This window comes from Oryza sativa, chromosome 6, assembly GCF_034140825.1.
Source record: "Oryza sativa Japonica Group chromosome 6, ASM3414082v1".
NCBI lineage: Eukaryota > Viridiplantae > Streptophyta > Magnoliopsida > Poales > Poaceae > Oryza > Oryza sativa.
Window position 1 is genome coordinate 26,537,313 of NC_089040.1, and position 15,931 is coordinate 26,553,243.

Consider the following 15,931-nt stretch of genomic DNA (forward strand, 5'->3'; position numbering starts at 1 on the left):
GGTGTCGGTCTTTTCGGTTCAGATCTTTCTGCCTACCCCTAATAACAGGCTCACATGCTAGCTGTTATTAATGCTATTAATGCACACAGTAACCACGAATAATCCCTGTCGAGAAAAAAAAATGGTTGCATAAAAAGTTTCTCTAGGAAGGACATGGAACGGATGATAGTATATAGTTTTTCTTGGTTAAATTTTGCAAGGTTAATTTGGAAGATGAGAGTTTTGCCAAATTTATGTGCTTAACAAATGACTTGAACTAATTCCATACAAAATTCTATGTGCCAAGCATGCCCTTGGTCTTTATTTTTGTTGTAGATATACTACTAGAATATTGTACTGATGGGTACATTAGATTGTAAAAGATACTTCCTGCTGTCATAAAGCAACAAGTTTTACCAATAAAAATTTATTTGGATGGATGGGGGAAAAAAGGTGCGCGCATAAATTTGTCTCGATAAGTATTACAATGGAAAATGGTGCAAAAATGACTTTTTATCGTGGACTCTTTCCATTTCGGTCTGTAAGGTACACATTTTTCTATAGCTTTCCATGATATCAAATGTCCAAATGAACTTTGCTGTTTTCCCTAATTACCTTAGTGTATTTTATCTTCGTCATTCTTACTAATCATGTTCTCTGTATGCTTTATATGTTTCTCACCTCAAGGTATTTAAGTATGTTAGTATGGTTGATTTTCCTTGGTTTCAGTTGGTTTGACATGGTTTTTCCTAATTCATATGCAATACACACCTTAAGTTTGATATTGCTAGACTACTTACCAATGGTTTAATTTCCATCACAGGGACAAATTTGAAGTTATTTCCAAACTAGCATAATGTTTTTTTCCTTGAAGTAAGAAGATGCCACACTATCTGAAGAAAACTGCGGCTTGTATGCATCTTGAACTTTTTCACAAACCACTATACGTATGCAGTCTATTTTTTTTTGCTAGATATGGCCTTCCTTTTTCTTTTTGTAAATGGACTGCTTTAACTCACCACACTTATCAGGTATGCTACAAGGGGATTGCACATCACAATCCTGGATAGGTTATTATACCCTTAATATCCATCATTAGTAGTCTTCAGGAGCAAAAATCTTCTTAATTGTCGTCATTCATTGCTTTACCTGGCGAGATGACGTTTCCAACATTGTTTTGATCTTGCAAACGTAACAAGAAAACATGGGTGCATTGAAAGTTGAAGGCACTAACAATTGTTGATGATAAAGGGTTTTCAGCCCACAAATCACATCCATATCTTTTCCATTTGTATAATTGAAAGGTTTCTCAACTAGATGGAAGAAATTAGCCATTTGTGTCCTCAGAGCCTTTTGATTAGCCATTCATTTTCAGATTGTAGATGCCAAATTACAGGGTGTGACAAATTGAACCTGTGTTGAATCTTAAATACAATACTGCAGTTATGATCTTGTGCCCAACTAATAGAAAACTAAACCAGGAATTCAGGATCACAAGAAATTAAGTTTTACTTGGGTAAGTGTTGCTTTCATTGTGATTGATGCGTAGAGCAATTTAGCACATCTCATGAACATCTGGTGCTAAGAAGCATTTCTACCAGAAAGCACAAAAGCAAGAGCCATTTGTTTCATACGGCAGCAAATTAAGCAAAGTTTGCCTAAGAAATATGCATGCATGTTGCATGTTTCCAAAAGTTGATGGTCAACAAGAGTCACCATAAGCAATTATTGCCATCTGATTGGTATGTTCCGCTTTAAACATGTCTAAACTGTCCTAAACTTCTTCATCACTCGATTACTTTCTGCTTTGGACACTACAACTGCCTTGAGTGTCTCCTAGAAGTACTAGCATAAACCAAATTGGAACAATTATTGCTGCTAATGGCATTGGTAGGTAAGCAAATAAAAACTTGTTATATAGTATCAAAATTAATCCTATGTAGTAGACCTAAAGACCTAGATATAATATCTTATTATGCATAAGAGGTCATGTCATGTCCAGAGTTCTATTTATATATAAAACAAATTGGACAGAAGCTAATATCTTATTATGCATTCACTGAAGAAGGAGGTGCGCACCTGAGTCAGTCGATAGGATTTGAATCCTGATGGCCATTGAACTGTTTCTCATGTCTGAAATCGAAGATAATTTTTTTGCCATAATCCAGAGAATGGCACACAATATTGAAAGAAACCAATGTTCAGACTAATGCAGTATTGCATCTATCATGTATCCATCTGAAGATGCATGGTGATGTCAGGGTATTCAGAAATGTCACCACTCACTGCATTTGCATAATTGCATTGAGTTTGTAGGAAGAACTAGTTCTTTGTGAATCTGAACAAAAGACATCAAATCAAACAAAGACCTCTTATATAGGGATTGACCAAACAGTACCTGAAAACCTCAAAGTGGACCAAACAGTTGGGCTACTACTGGCATTTGCCCTTGTGCTTATAATCCTTTGTGGCGCCGCTATACAATATATGCATATAGCTGTCATATCTTGACACAAAAAGGCCTAAAAAGCACTGCCATTACTTTGCCAATTGCCACAACAACCGAAAAGGTTTTTTTTTTTTTGAAACGAACCGAAAAGGTTTAGCCAAATGACCTAATACACAATTCTCTGTGCTCAGTCTGCTATGCTGATACCTGTAAAAATCCAGCAAGATGAGGTGAGATCTTGACAAAGTTTCAAATCAACTTCCACAAGCAAATGCATTTTCAGACTTTGCTTCCATGGTTTCTACATGGTCCAACCCATGCTTACAGATTTGAAATTCCCCTGAACAAAACAAGAAAGTGTTGTTACTTCCTGACAGAAGAATTCTCCACAAGACAAGAACATTTCTGAAAATGAAACAGGCGACATATATAAGTTCTCCCTGGTGATGATGACATGTGCATATATATACAAAACTAAAACCAAGAGGACAGTGGCAAATCCCCAGAATCAACAGGATAATCTCGATAGGATGCAGACGCAATGAGCTGCAAAAGGCAAGTTTGCTTACAGCATAACCGGGCCAGTGGCTTCAGCTTTTAGGGCTCCTCCTTTTTCTGCTGTTTAAAGGAGCTAATTAAACTCGTCTCAATCTTTTTCCCTCCAGTTTTATATAAAGAGCTTAGCTAGTTCTTGCTAATCATCTCCTCCACATTGCCAAAAAAAAAAAATTGCAGCAGCGGTGTGGCATCCAATCAAATCATGCAACAAGACATCGCAGCCATGGCGTACCAATCGTTCGGCGCGGTGGACTTGGCGGCGAGCTTCTTCTTCTCCTCCTCCTCCTCCTCGCCGCAGCCTGGATTGGTCGGTGTCCATGGCGATCGGTTCTTGGGCGGCGGCGGCGGCGACGGCGGCGACGGCGGGAGCAGCTACGACGGCGGCGGCGATGGAGGGGCGGCGAGCGGGAAGGGGACGAGGCGCGACGAGAGGAAGGAGAGGCGGCTGGCGTCGAACCGCGAGTCGGCGCGGCGGTCGCGGGTGCGGCGGCGGCGGCAGCTGGACGAGCTGTCGTCGCACGTCGCCGAGCTCCGCGCCGCCAACCACCGGCTCGCCGTGGAGCTGAACCGCGCGGCGGCGAGGCACGCGCAGATGGCGCGGGAGAACGCGCGGCTCGCCGAGGAGGCACGCGCGCTCCGGGAGAGGCTGCCCCTCCGCGGCGGCGGCGGCGGCGGCGGCGACGGCGAGGCGGAGGAGGAAGCGGGAGGAGGCTGCGGCGCGGAGGCAATTTTGGCGCCAATGGATTAAGATTAAAACCAGTATCTGTGTTTAGCATTAGGTGATTAAATTAGGAGGAAGTGATTGATTTATTGTGCATAGCTACTGTGCCTTAATCGAGATTAATTAGGATTGTTATTTGGTCGTCCACTAATCTCTATGAAGCTAGGAAAAAAAATCATCGGATCATAATTGAAATTCCAAAAAAAAACAATGATAGAAATTTAACAGAACATGTTCCAAATACCTCAAATATCCAGCAAATTGGTCGAACAGTGGTTGATGATTCAGGGTTGTTACTTGTGAAAGACTTGAGCTAACTACTTGTATTGGGTTGCCAGAAATGAAAGGCAGCAGCAGCAGCATCAGTGAGTGATCCAGTGTCACCGGCGGCGAGTCCCCGAGCACCACCAACACCGGCGACCAGCAAATTATCACAGGGCCTTTGGAGTTTGGGCTTTTGCAAGACAACCACGAGCCCATGAGCTGCAATTGAACTGAAGGCCCAACAAGGATAAATGTATATAGATGCTTCTTTATCAGTCATGGCCACCTCTTCTTTTCTTTTTCTTTTTTTTGTCTTTCTCAAAAATAAAATCACCACCTTCTTTTCTACTATCATATACTACTATGAAGATGATAGCAGCATACCACATTCCTGTTCTTCTCAACCAGGAAAATAAGATCACCACCTTCTGTTAAGCTCTCTTTCTCTGCAATTCTGACCACAGAGATCATCTTCATGTCTGTGTAAAAGGCAAAAATGAGAGGTCTGGAACAACAGAACAGGTAGGTAGCAGCAGCCTCATCTAGAGTCAAGTCAACAGGCACAGTAAAACCTGTGTCAAACAGGTGTTGTATCATCTTCTCCTGTTCAGCCATCAGGATTCATCTGTTCTCCTAGTTCTAAACAGCAAGAATGCAAGATACACGCTAGCAAATTTCTACAAGAGTATCCCAAATATAATCCTTGCTGACTGGAGCACTCAAGGAAGGAAACCATTCTGTGAGACATTAAAAACAAGAGATTTAAGCTGATCATTGAGTAAAAAAATCACTGGCTACTGCCAGTCTGTCAGACATGAACCACTGCCTACTGCTGTTGCTCACACCCCTGACGTATTGCTACTACAGTGAAAGAAATTATATGGTAATAAGACTTGAAATTTCAGTGCAATCGTGGTGATTTCTGTACCCTGACCATAAAATAGGGTAAATGGTTGAAATCTTGACATACACTGAAAAATAGCAGGACAAAGTTTCAATATATGCGAATCTGATCAAAGGTATGCAAAAAAAAAAGGAGTATTTCTGAAACAGCGATGCAAAATGAGCTTGTGCCAGAAACTTCACTCATCTTGTGCAATATCACCAGCAAAATAGGATACAGCTTCAGATCTAGCTCAAACAGAATTTCAAAACAAGGCCAAGGAAAGGATGTGAGCACGTACAGAATTTTAGAAACAATCATCAATAACCAGATTTTGCAGATAAGTTCTCCATGGCCTGACAAATCTGTTTTCTTTAATTATATACCCACGGACCGCACCATGATACACTAGCTCAAGTGTGCTATAACATATGCAGGTTAGATCCACATTCCACAGTTCCAAGGGGGTCCCTGTGACTCCAACTACCTTCGGCCCAAATCCATGTCCACAACTATATGTATGAGTTAAGTGTTGTTACTAAATGGTGACTACAGTGGCTTGTTCTCCTAGATCTGTTGTATGTGAATATGTCGAATTATGGCACATAAACGGTTATGAAAGTTTCTAAGCAATACTATGCAGTCTGCCGAAGGGGTAACATATTAGCAAATAAAAGATGGGAGAATATTTTGCTTAATGAACATTAACTGTGACTAGAAATGGAAACTATGGCATCTATGCTAATGTTCCAAGTTTTCAATAAGCAAGCTACAGTGAACTTCATCCCGCATACTAATGAACACATATTTATTGGGGAAAATTGGAAACATGCCATTATAATTTTGCAAAATTTGAGATATGTCATCCTGACCCACATGTCATTGACTCCTGTGGGTCCTACATGTCATTGAGATACCGACTGCATATCTCAAACTTTGCAAAATTATAATGGCATGGTTCCAAATTATTAACATTTTTGAATGTATGAAGAAACACATGCTAATGAACACTGAATGTATGAAGAAAAATAAAAAGCTATACTGTTGTGTGATAATCTCAAAACCACAGTATTTATAGTCACAAGTAAATAACTGCTTATAAATGGTGTTGGTCATAAATAGCAACCTACAGAAAACTTTAGCATCTATAATCACTTCCTAATTGTTTTTTAATTAACACAAATAAGCACCACTGGGTTGAGTATTCTAGTACAGAAGAAGACAATAATTCAGTGTAGTTTCTTAAATTACGATGGCTTTTACTCATGCAGTAAGCGAAAACAAGAAAAGGCTAACAATTCTGTGCCAAACATTGAAACAATGCAAATAAAACAAGCATGGAGTGAGTAACATTTTTCTGTGTTTTCCCATCCACCCAACTAAACACTCAACGCAGATCACCCCAGCAACAGAACCATGTATCATCCCGTCCTATCCAACCTCGCCCTCAAACCAAACGCACCATAAGTGACATTAGTAAATAGTGACTCCAGTGTCTTGTTTTCCTAGACCTGCCCTGCGTGAATACGCAGAAGTATCGGCAAATAAATGGTTATGAATGTTTGTAAGACATACTATGCAGTCTACTGAAGGGGACACTAATATATAAGCAAATACAATATGGAATAATCTTTAACTCAATGAACATTAATAGCGAGACAACCGAAACTATGGCATTTATACCATTTTTCCACGTTTCCAATAAGCCAATTATAGTATTCTTCATCCTGCATGCTAGCTAATAAACACCTGTTTTGCCAGCATGTTCCCTGCAAATGGATATGAGCTGTACTTTGCTTCCCATGTGTTTATGGACCGTATGGCTTATTTGTGAGTAGTTAGTACTGACCATATATAAGATAAAACAAAACTATGAAGTTTACCATTTTTGGAGGACCATGCAACACAGTCATCTATTAGCTACTGCTTACTAGCAATGGCATGCTTTGAGGAACCTAAAATGCTACACTGTTGTGTGATAATCTCAAAACCACGGTATTCACAATAACAAGTAGATACTACTTTTGTCCCAAAATATAGCAACTTTTGGCTACGAATCTGGACAGATAGTTATCCAGATTCTTAGCTTAAAATGGACAGAGAGGGTAACTTCTTATAAATGGTATTTATCATAAATAGCACTATAGCAGCCTAAGCCTAATGAAGAGGAAACTTAAGAACCTAAAATCACTTCCGAATTGTTTTTTTTAATTAACGCAAATAAGCAACACTTGGTTGAGTATTCTGGTACAGAAGGAAGACTACTTTCCAGTTTGGTTTATCAAATTATGATGGCTGTTACTCATGCAGTAAGTTAAAAAAAAGGCTAACAATTCTGGGGAAACATTGAAACAATTTTCTGTATTATTGGAGCAGCACAACGTATTTACAGCAGTTCTAAATTCTAGCAATTGTTCTTACCGTTCAATTACCAATCATGACAGCTACGCACTAAAAAGTTTTGAGATCAAAGAGGTATGACACTCTCGAAGCATCCCAATGAGCAGTTAGAGAGTGAAGTTTCTCAATTCCACGGAATTGCAACCAACACATATCACCAAGCAATCCTAGCTCAAATTTGCATAGGAGTACCCAATTGCGCCACGGAGTCACCAGAAGAACGCCGCTTCACCCGCCGCTTCTCGTACTCGGGGTCATCGGTGGGCAGCTCGTAACGGCACACCGGACACGAGTTCCGGATGGCGAGCCACGGTTCGATGCACGCCCCGTGGTACAAGTGCGCGCACGGCAGCTGCGTGGCGAGCTCCCCCTGCGCGATCCCGTCCTTGCACACAGCGCAACCCCGCGACGCCGCCGCCGCCTCCTCCCCGCCGCCGCCGACCGCCACCACCTGGAGCCGCTCCACCGCCGCGCGCGCCGCGGGGGGCGCCCCTCCCGCCGCGGCGTCCGCGACGTGCCCCGGCAGCACCTCGAAGTCGTCCTCGTCCAGCGGCACCGGGAGCACCTCCCACCCCACGCTCCGGAAGATGTCCCCTATGTCGTCCCCCTCGTCGCCGAAGTCGAACGGCTCGTCGGAGAACCCCGATTCGTCGTCGCCGCTGTCGAGCCCCTCCATCGCGCCGAGGATCTCCCTCTCGTCGAGGAACCCGAACACGTCGCCGTCCCCAACAAGGCCCCCATCTCCTCCTCCACCACCACCACCACCACCAGCAGCGACGGCTCCGGGGGCAGGGACAGCGGCGTCGGCGATCTCCTCCCACTCGAATCCGCCCCCGACCATCTCCTCGTCGGCGAGGTCGTCCTCGAGGCAGTCCCAGAAGGGAGGGGAGCGGGAGGAGAGGCGGAGCTCGAGGTCGATGTCGGGGTCGGGGTCGGGGTCGGAGGCGAAGGAGAACGGGGAGCCCGGGGCGGGCGCGGGGGCGGCTAGGGTTTCGTCGTGGTCGAACCCCGCCGCGTCGTCGTCGAGGAGGAGGCGGTGGTGGGGGTGGGGGTGGCGCTCCTCGTCCTCCTCCTCGACCACCTCGGAGAAGGAGGCGAAGTAGGAGGAGGAGGAAGAGGAGAAGCCGGCGGGGTGGTGGTCGGCGGCGGCGTCGAGGAAGAGGTCGTCGGCGGCGATCTCCTCCTCCATGGGTCGCGACCGCGTGGGAGGGAGGCGTGGCGTCCCCGTCTCGAGTTTGGTTAGGTTGGGCCCGGCGGGGTCAGTCGACTTGCGGCCTGCGCCCACTTGGTCTACCCCTCTTCACGCCGCCCGCGCTGACGTCTTTCCGCCTTCGACGTCGCCCGGAAATACGCCTTCGGTGCACCGCTTACGTAGTCTCTTGTTGGTGGGACGATTCCGCTTTCTGGCCCGGCCCTGTGGCCCTGTGGCCCTGTGGGTGGGCGCCATGCCCGGTACTGTGGGTTAAATCTTTTGTTCATGGGTATGTCCGACCCAAGAGGCCGAGACCCTAGCGGGCTTAGCCAGGTTTTGTATTTCGTTCATGGGTAACCTATGTCCTACCTGGCCCTGGGTTTTGTAAAATACTCCTGATATATATGTTAGGTGGATATTTATAGTCAGCTGAAACCCTATAGAGAGAAAGACACTCAATTCCCCGATCATAGTCTCCACCTCTCCCACTGTTGTAAAATTTCCTTTGCTATGTTGAAGACCGTTGATTATTATTCATATGTTGCTCAACCTACTAGGTTACCCATGCCCGCCCGGTATGAATTGAATATGGGTATAGGTATTGGTTTCTATTCACTAGTGTTTTCAGGTGTGTTCCTGCTCTCCATCCATGCCCGATCTGGCCATTACCATACCTACTTGAAATAAAGTATAATTTTCACAAGGAGTTGATCAAATTTTCGTCAAGTGCAAAAGTAGAAGGATTTTGCAATATACTTGTAGGCTGTAGTTACCTCTTTTTTTTTTAACGTTCAACGGGTGGAAATGGTGGTAGAAATTCCAAACTGGCCCGCGCTAGATCCTGATTTGTATCAACTGAATTGACTGGGAATTGTAATTAAGGTAAACCAGACCATAGGAATCTTCTGATAAAGTCAATCAGAGAGGATTGAAAAAAGTATGTGCATCCAAACAACTTGAATGGCTCTTTTGTTCTATCATCCATCAGCTCTTGTCCTATAATTCTCTTTCACTTGCATTTTCTTTCGTTCTGAGGTGGAATCGAACCCGTTCATCTTCAGCGCAAGGGCGCTCGATCAGTGAGCTATTACGCACTCTTTAAAGGGTGGCTTTCTTTATCTTTCTCAATAAGAATGGCTACCACCTCCTGCTGGATCTTCACCTTCTGGAGTTCTTTCAGGAACAGGATATGTAACTAATGAAGCAGCAAAATTCTTTTATTTTAGATAGAAGAAACTTTTCTTCTATCTAAAATAAAAGAATGTACCCTTCTATCCAAATCCAATTGCCCATTCACAAGGACTCGATTCTATGTCCAAACAGGACCAGGAACCAATTCGAATTTGGATCTTGGTCACATTACCAAGGCAGACTTGAGACAAAAGGATTCGGGACTTGGAAGCTCATACCTAAGCAGGATAGTTATTGATTGCGCGTTGCCGTTTCACTAACGAGATTTTCTGACTATGCAGATCCAGAACGAACTGTCCAACTCACAATTGGAAACAGTAAAACCAGTTGAAAACAACAGTGGAGATGATTCCATTGTTTTGAATATGTGAACACATGTTTGTTGTAGTATGGCGTTTTTTTTGGGCAATTGTTTATTTGACCCCATTTTAAATTGTAATTGCCGATTTGGCCCTACATTTTGAACTTTGCTTATTTGACCCTCCTTTTTGAGTACAAAACTTCCGTCTAACCCTCTTTCACTGACTCCGTTAGGGTTCAATTTAAAAAAAAAAGAAAATCTTTCCAGAGTTCCTAATGGCGAAAATACCCTCCAAATCCCAAACCCTATTCTACTCTCTCTTTCTCTCTCTCACTCGTGCATTCCTCACGGTCTCACCTCTCTCTCACTCGTGTGTGCGGTGGCGGCAGCGAGTACGCATGCGGCGACGGCGGCTGAAAGGGGCGGCGGCGGCGGCGCCCGCTCGTTGTGGTGGAGGGCGGCGGCGCGTCCGGTCCGGGTCGGCGCCGATCTGAGGGGGGCGGCGGCGCCGATCTGTGCGGGGAGGCGGCGGCGAGCTGAGGAGGCGGCGGCGGCTGCGGTTTGATGGGGCGCGGGGCGGCGCCGATCTGAGGGGACGGGGACGGCGCGCTGTGGGGGCGGCGGCGGCGGCAGTTTGATGTGGAGCGGGCCGGCGCCGATCTACGGCAAGCTGTGGGGCGCGGCGACGGCTTGCTGTGGGGGCGGCGACGGCTTGCTGTGGGGGCGGCGACAGCGAGCTGTGGGACGCGGGGCGGCGGCGGGTGCTACACGCGGTGACGGTGGGAGGGCCAGCACTCGGAGGTAGCCGACATCGACGCTCCCTCAACCATGGAAGGGATTCCTACCAGCTCGGAGGTAGCCGACATCGACGCTCCCTCAACCATGCAAGGGATTCCTACCATACAAAGGTATTTTCTCTCTATTCTCTTCCAGTGACCCTGTGGTTGTGATCCTGTGACCCCGTGCATGCTTGTGGTTGTGACCCTGCTAGGTTATAGGAACATATGCAATACCATGCAAATTTAGGGTATAGATGTTGTGTCCAGTGCTAATTTAGGGTTTAGATGTTGTGTCTTACTCTAATTGAACTTGGTGTCTCCATTGCTAATCTAACCTAGGGTTTATATGTTGTATGTTGTCTCCATTCCTACAAGCACCTAAAAATTTTACTGAAAGTTGTTCTTTATCTTGTGTTGCTCCTATTTGTAGGCCTGTTCCATGTAATTTGATTCTTGATGTTAGAGTAAGGTCACATTTCAGTTTGCCAGATGGGGGGCCAAAGACCTATTTCACAAGTAGGCATTTTACAACAGATGTGGACATAGCTAGCTTCAAATTGCTGCAGTTAGTTGATTTCATCGGCTCTAAAATTGTGTGGGGTTCTAAACAATACATTACTTTCTGGCGTGTTTGTGATGATGCATGGGTTGAGATTAGTAGTGATGAGCAATTGCATGAGTGGTTATCGCTGAACATAGCTCATGAAGTAGCCAATATTGAAGCCGATGTTGATGAATTTAAAGGCCCATTGCAATGCTCTCCCACAAAAAGAAGGGTCCATCCAAATTTCAGAAATAGTGTGCAGCTGCAAATTGAAAGTGCTCCACATATTTCTTTGTGTCCTCCTGCTGATCTAACCCCACCCACAGCTAAAGTGGTAGAGCCACCTATTTCAAAGTCTAAGCATACCAAAAGAGCCACAAGGAAAAGGGTCAGTGATGAGACAGTCGGAGTTGATGAGGAGGGCTCATATTCCAAAACTGAATCATTGGTGGCACTAAGTGATAGTAGCTATGACACTGACTTGGCTGCATCATCTGATTCTGATTGCTATGATTCTGAATGCTCTGACTCCGATAACAGCTACGAACATGATGATGAAATTGTTGATGATGATGATGATTGTGATGATATTCATGATTTTTCATATGATGTTGATGATCCATGCATTGATGTAGATGTGCTGTTTCGTGATGTTGATGAATGCAAATCAGCAGTAACCCACCATGCAATCTTGAATGATTATGCTTTCCAAACTGTTAAAAAAAACAAGGATAGGTTTAAGGCAAAGTGTAGGCGAGCAAAGGAGGGTTGCAAGTGGATGTTTTTTGCATCCACCAGCAAGTCCAAATATGATGGATGCAAGGTATGTAGTGAGCTGATTTTTTTCCATGCTTTCAATCATGAATTTTAACATGTGTGCCTTCATGTGAATTTTAACAAGCCCATTGATTGTTTGATGCAGGTTAAGCTTAATGGGCCAGACCACATTTGTTTTTCAGTCAATAAGTGTGGTGATACAATGGCTTCTAAGGGATGGATAGCTGATAGGGTGGTGGACTGGTTAAAGGAGAAACCCACATTGGGACCAAAGGAGTTGCAAGAGAAGGTCAATAAGAAGTATAAGATGGATGTCCCATATTTCAGGGTTTTTAGGGCCAAGGAGAAGGTTATGGACATGATATATGGGAAGTGGGATGAGAGCTATGATATATTGCCTACTTACAAAGAGGCACTTCTGAAGGCAATCCCTGGTAGTATTGTTGAGTTGGACACTGAAGAGCATAATGGGGATGTTTGTTTCAGGAGATTCTTTGTAGCTCTTAAACCATGCATTGATGGTTTCCTGCAAGGATGTCATCCTTACATTGCAATGGATTCAACTCACTTAATAGGAAGGTAAAGAGGTCAGTTGGCAGCTGCTGTTGCAGTCGATGGCCACAATTGGCTATTTCCAGTGGCCTATGGGGTGATTGAAACCGAGTCTAAGGAGAGTTGGACATGGTTTATTCAGAACTTGAAGCAAGCCATAGGTACTCCTACAGGATTGGTCATCAGCACCGATGCAGGTATATTAACAAGTGATTTCCGTTTTGCATTCTTTTGTTCATGACTGTGATGTACACTTGTATCTCATGCCTTGTCATTTTGTTGTAACAAGCAAAGGGATAGAGGGAGCTGTAGATGGTGTCTATCCAGGAGTGGAACACCGAGAATGCATGAGGCACTTGTGGAAGAACATGAAGAAGAAGTATCATGGCACATTGTTTTCTCAGAACATGTGGGGAGCTGCCAAGAGCTGCACACTTCAGAGGTATGAATACCACATGGACAAGATAAAGGAGAAGTGTCCTGATGCAATACAATGGTTGGATGAGAATCATCCATATGTTTGGAGTAGGAGCAAATTTTCTGATCTCTGTAAGGTAGACTACATCAATAATAATCTTTCTGAATCATTCAACAGTTGGGTGTCAAAAACTAAGGACTTGCAGATTGTGGATATGCATGAGAAAATAAGACATATGATTGTTGCAAAGTTTGACTTGAGAGCCAAGATTGCTAGAAATATGGAGGGCAAGATAATCCCAGCCATTACCAAAGATCTTAATGCTCAGAGCAAGGCTATCAAGAACCATGAAGTTCTTAGATGTGGAGATGGCACCGCTGAGGTAACTGTATCCACCATTACACATGCAGTAAACTTGAATGAGAGAACTTGTAGTTGTAGGGCTTGGCAAATAAGTGGAAAGCCATGTAGCCATACTTTAGCTTTCATTGCAAAGCTTAGCAAACAAGTACATATGGGTGATTTTGTGGATGAATGCTTCTCCGTTTAGAGGTTCAGGAAAGCATATGCAGGGTTATTCAACCCTATGACATCCAAGCATCTGTGGCCATTGGTTGATGTAGGCTACAAAATCAAGAAGCCCAAATTGAGGAGGAAACCAGGGAGACCAAGGGTCTCTAGGATGAAGGCTTCTGATGAGGTTGCCCCAAGGAAAAAAAGAAAATGCTCAGAGTGTCATGAATTGGGCCATACAGCTAAGTATTGCCAAAGAGGCCTTACAGCTAGTCAAAAGAGGAAAAAAGCCACTCAAGAGAGTAGCAGTGATGCACATGCATCTAAGTAAGTGAATTTTTCCTCACTTCAGTTCATCTATAACTTTTGCTCAAACTAACTTTCTTATGCTTCCATATGCAGTGCAAGCGCAGGTGGATGTGAAGGGGAAGGGGATGGGGAAGGTACCATGAACGCACGAGGTGGACGTGCAAGTGGCAGGGGAAGGGAAAGGGGAAGGGGAAGAGCCAGAGGGAGGGCAAGTTCAAGTGGTGGTGGTGGTGGTGGTGGTGGTGATGGTGGTGGTGGTGGTGGTGGTGGTGGTGAAGGTGGAGGTGGAGGTGGAGGTGGAGGTGGTGCTGGTGGTGATGGTGGAGGTGGTGCTGGAGGTGGAGGTGGAGGTGGAGGTGGGGGTGGAGGTGGCAGGGGTAGGGGAAGAGCTAGAGGTGGTGGTGGTGATGGTGCTACTGGAGGTGGCAGAGGTAGGGGAAGAGTTAGAGGTAGGCTAGCTGCTTTGTTAGGCTGTTGATTGCATCATGTAATATGTGCCTACTATTTACTGCATTTTGTGTGATGTTGGACATGGCTTTGTGCCTCTGTGTGATGTTGTTTTGGACCTAATGGTGCACTTTTGTGGGCCTTGGTGGTGTGCTTTTGTTGGCCTTATATTGGACCTAGTAATGTGCATGTTGAACTGATGTATGTTGTCACATGCTTGGATATGAACTTGTTGGATTTGGCTATATGTTTATGCTATATTGAATACACTTTGGAATCCACAAAATGAGAAGTTATGCTGTCAAAATTTTGTTTAATTCATTTTGTCAAAATTCTGACAACTTTTTAGTCAAATCTGTCAAAATGAATCAAAATTTTCAAATTTATGGCAAATCTGTCATAATTGTGACATATTTTATTTAATTTATTTTCACAAAATTCTGTCAAATTTAAGTCAAATTTGACAAAATGATTCAAATTTGCCAAATTAATGCCAAATCTGTTCTTGAGCAAAAATTATTACAAATATTTCAACATTCTTGAATATATACACGGTAAAACAAAATAGGATCAAACAAGCAAGCAAACAAGATAAAATAGGGTCAAATAAGCAAGGGCAAAATGGACTATTTACCACAAAATTAACACCGTCACCTCATCCAAACGGAATAGGGTCAGACCGGACCTTCGTACTCAAAAAGGAGGGTCAAATAAGCAAAGTTCAAAAAGTAGGGACAAATTGGCACTTACAGTTCAAAACAGGGTTAAATAAGCAATTGCCCCCTTTTTTAAAAATCATTATTGTTTTATGTTTTTGGTCGATAGTTGATTTTTAATCAAAGAAAATTGGTTATGAAATAGTTTAACTTTTTCGATAGATGACAATTGTCCGCCATTTTAATATCATACGCATCCAAGGGTCTGTTCACTTTGATTACATTTTCAACCATACCATTTTTTGGTAAAGTTACCAAAATTTTGGCTACGTTTATTTTGTTGCCAAATTTTAGTGAGTACGTATGAAATCTTGCCAAATTTTGGCAACCTTACCAAAATTTGGCAATACTAAAACTTGGTAAGTTTGAAAATGGTAGCAAAGTGAATAAGCCCTAAATAGTGGTTCACCGTGGGTAAAGACTTCGGTGAGATGTGTTACTTTTTACGACCATCCTGCTACTGCTGCTGCTGGTTGTTTGGTTGACCAACTCATTTTACGACCATCCTGCTACCTGTCAAATTTTGGTATTAATATTTGGTATGGTTAAGAAATGTAGGTTGTATTTGGTTTGTTACCAAACACAGTGAAGACAAAATTTGGTAATATTTTATTTTATTACCTTGCCAATTTTTGTAGTGGTAATTTTGGAAGAAAAAAAAATAACATCCCCATTTTTTTTAAGTTAGCTTGACAACAAGTGGGACGTACTCCATCCACTTCATATTATAATACTTTCTTGTCCACATTCATCTAAATCTATACACATATATGTCTAGATTCATTAACAATCTATATGAATTTGGGAAATACTAGAAAGTCTTATAATATAAAACGAAGGAAGTACATGGTGAAAAAAATTTTCTACTTGTGCTTGTTTATATTAGCTTACTCTCTCCGTTTTAAAAATCCCAACCTTAATGAGGATGAGATATCACA

At 43.5% G+C, this 15,931-nt stretch overlaps 2 protein-coding genes across 2 annotated transcripts; one reads left to right on the forward strand and one right to left on the reverse strand.

The window, feature by feature from the left end:
• Positions 1–3,209: 3,209 nt before the first annotated feature.
• Positions 3,210–3,734, forward strand: LOC136357042 (bZIP transcription factor 2-like). The gene has a single exon (XM_066311768.1). It carries the CDS (start codon positions 3,210–3,212, stop codon positions 3,732–3,734), a length of 525 nt encoding a protein of 174 aa, XP_066167865.1.
• Positions 3,735–7,194: 3,460 nt separating this feature from the next.
• Positions 7,195–8,526, reverse strand: LOC4341589 (uncharacterized). The gene has a single exon (XM_015785762.3). The coding sequence runs from the start codon at positions 8,441–8,443 to the stop codon at positions 7,427–7,429; it is 1,017 nt and encodes a 338-aa protein (XP_015641248.1). The 5' UTR covers positions 8,444–8,526; the 3' UTR covers positions 7,195–7,426.
• Positions 8,527–15,931: the final 7,405 nt, after the last annotated feature.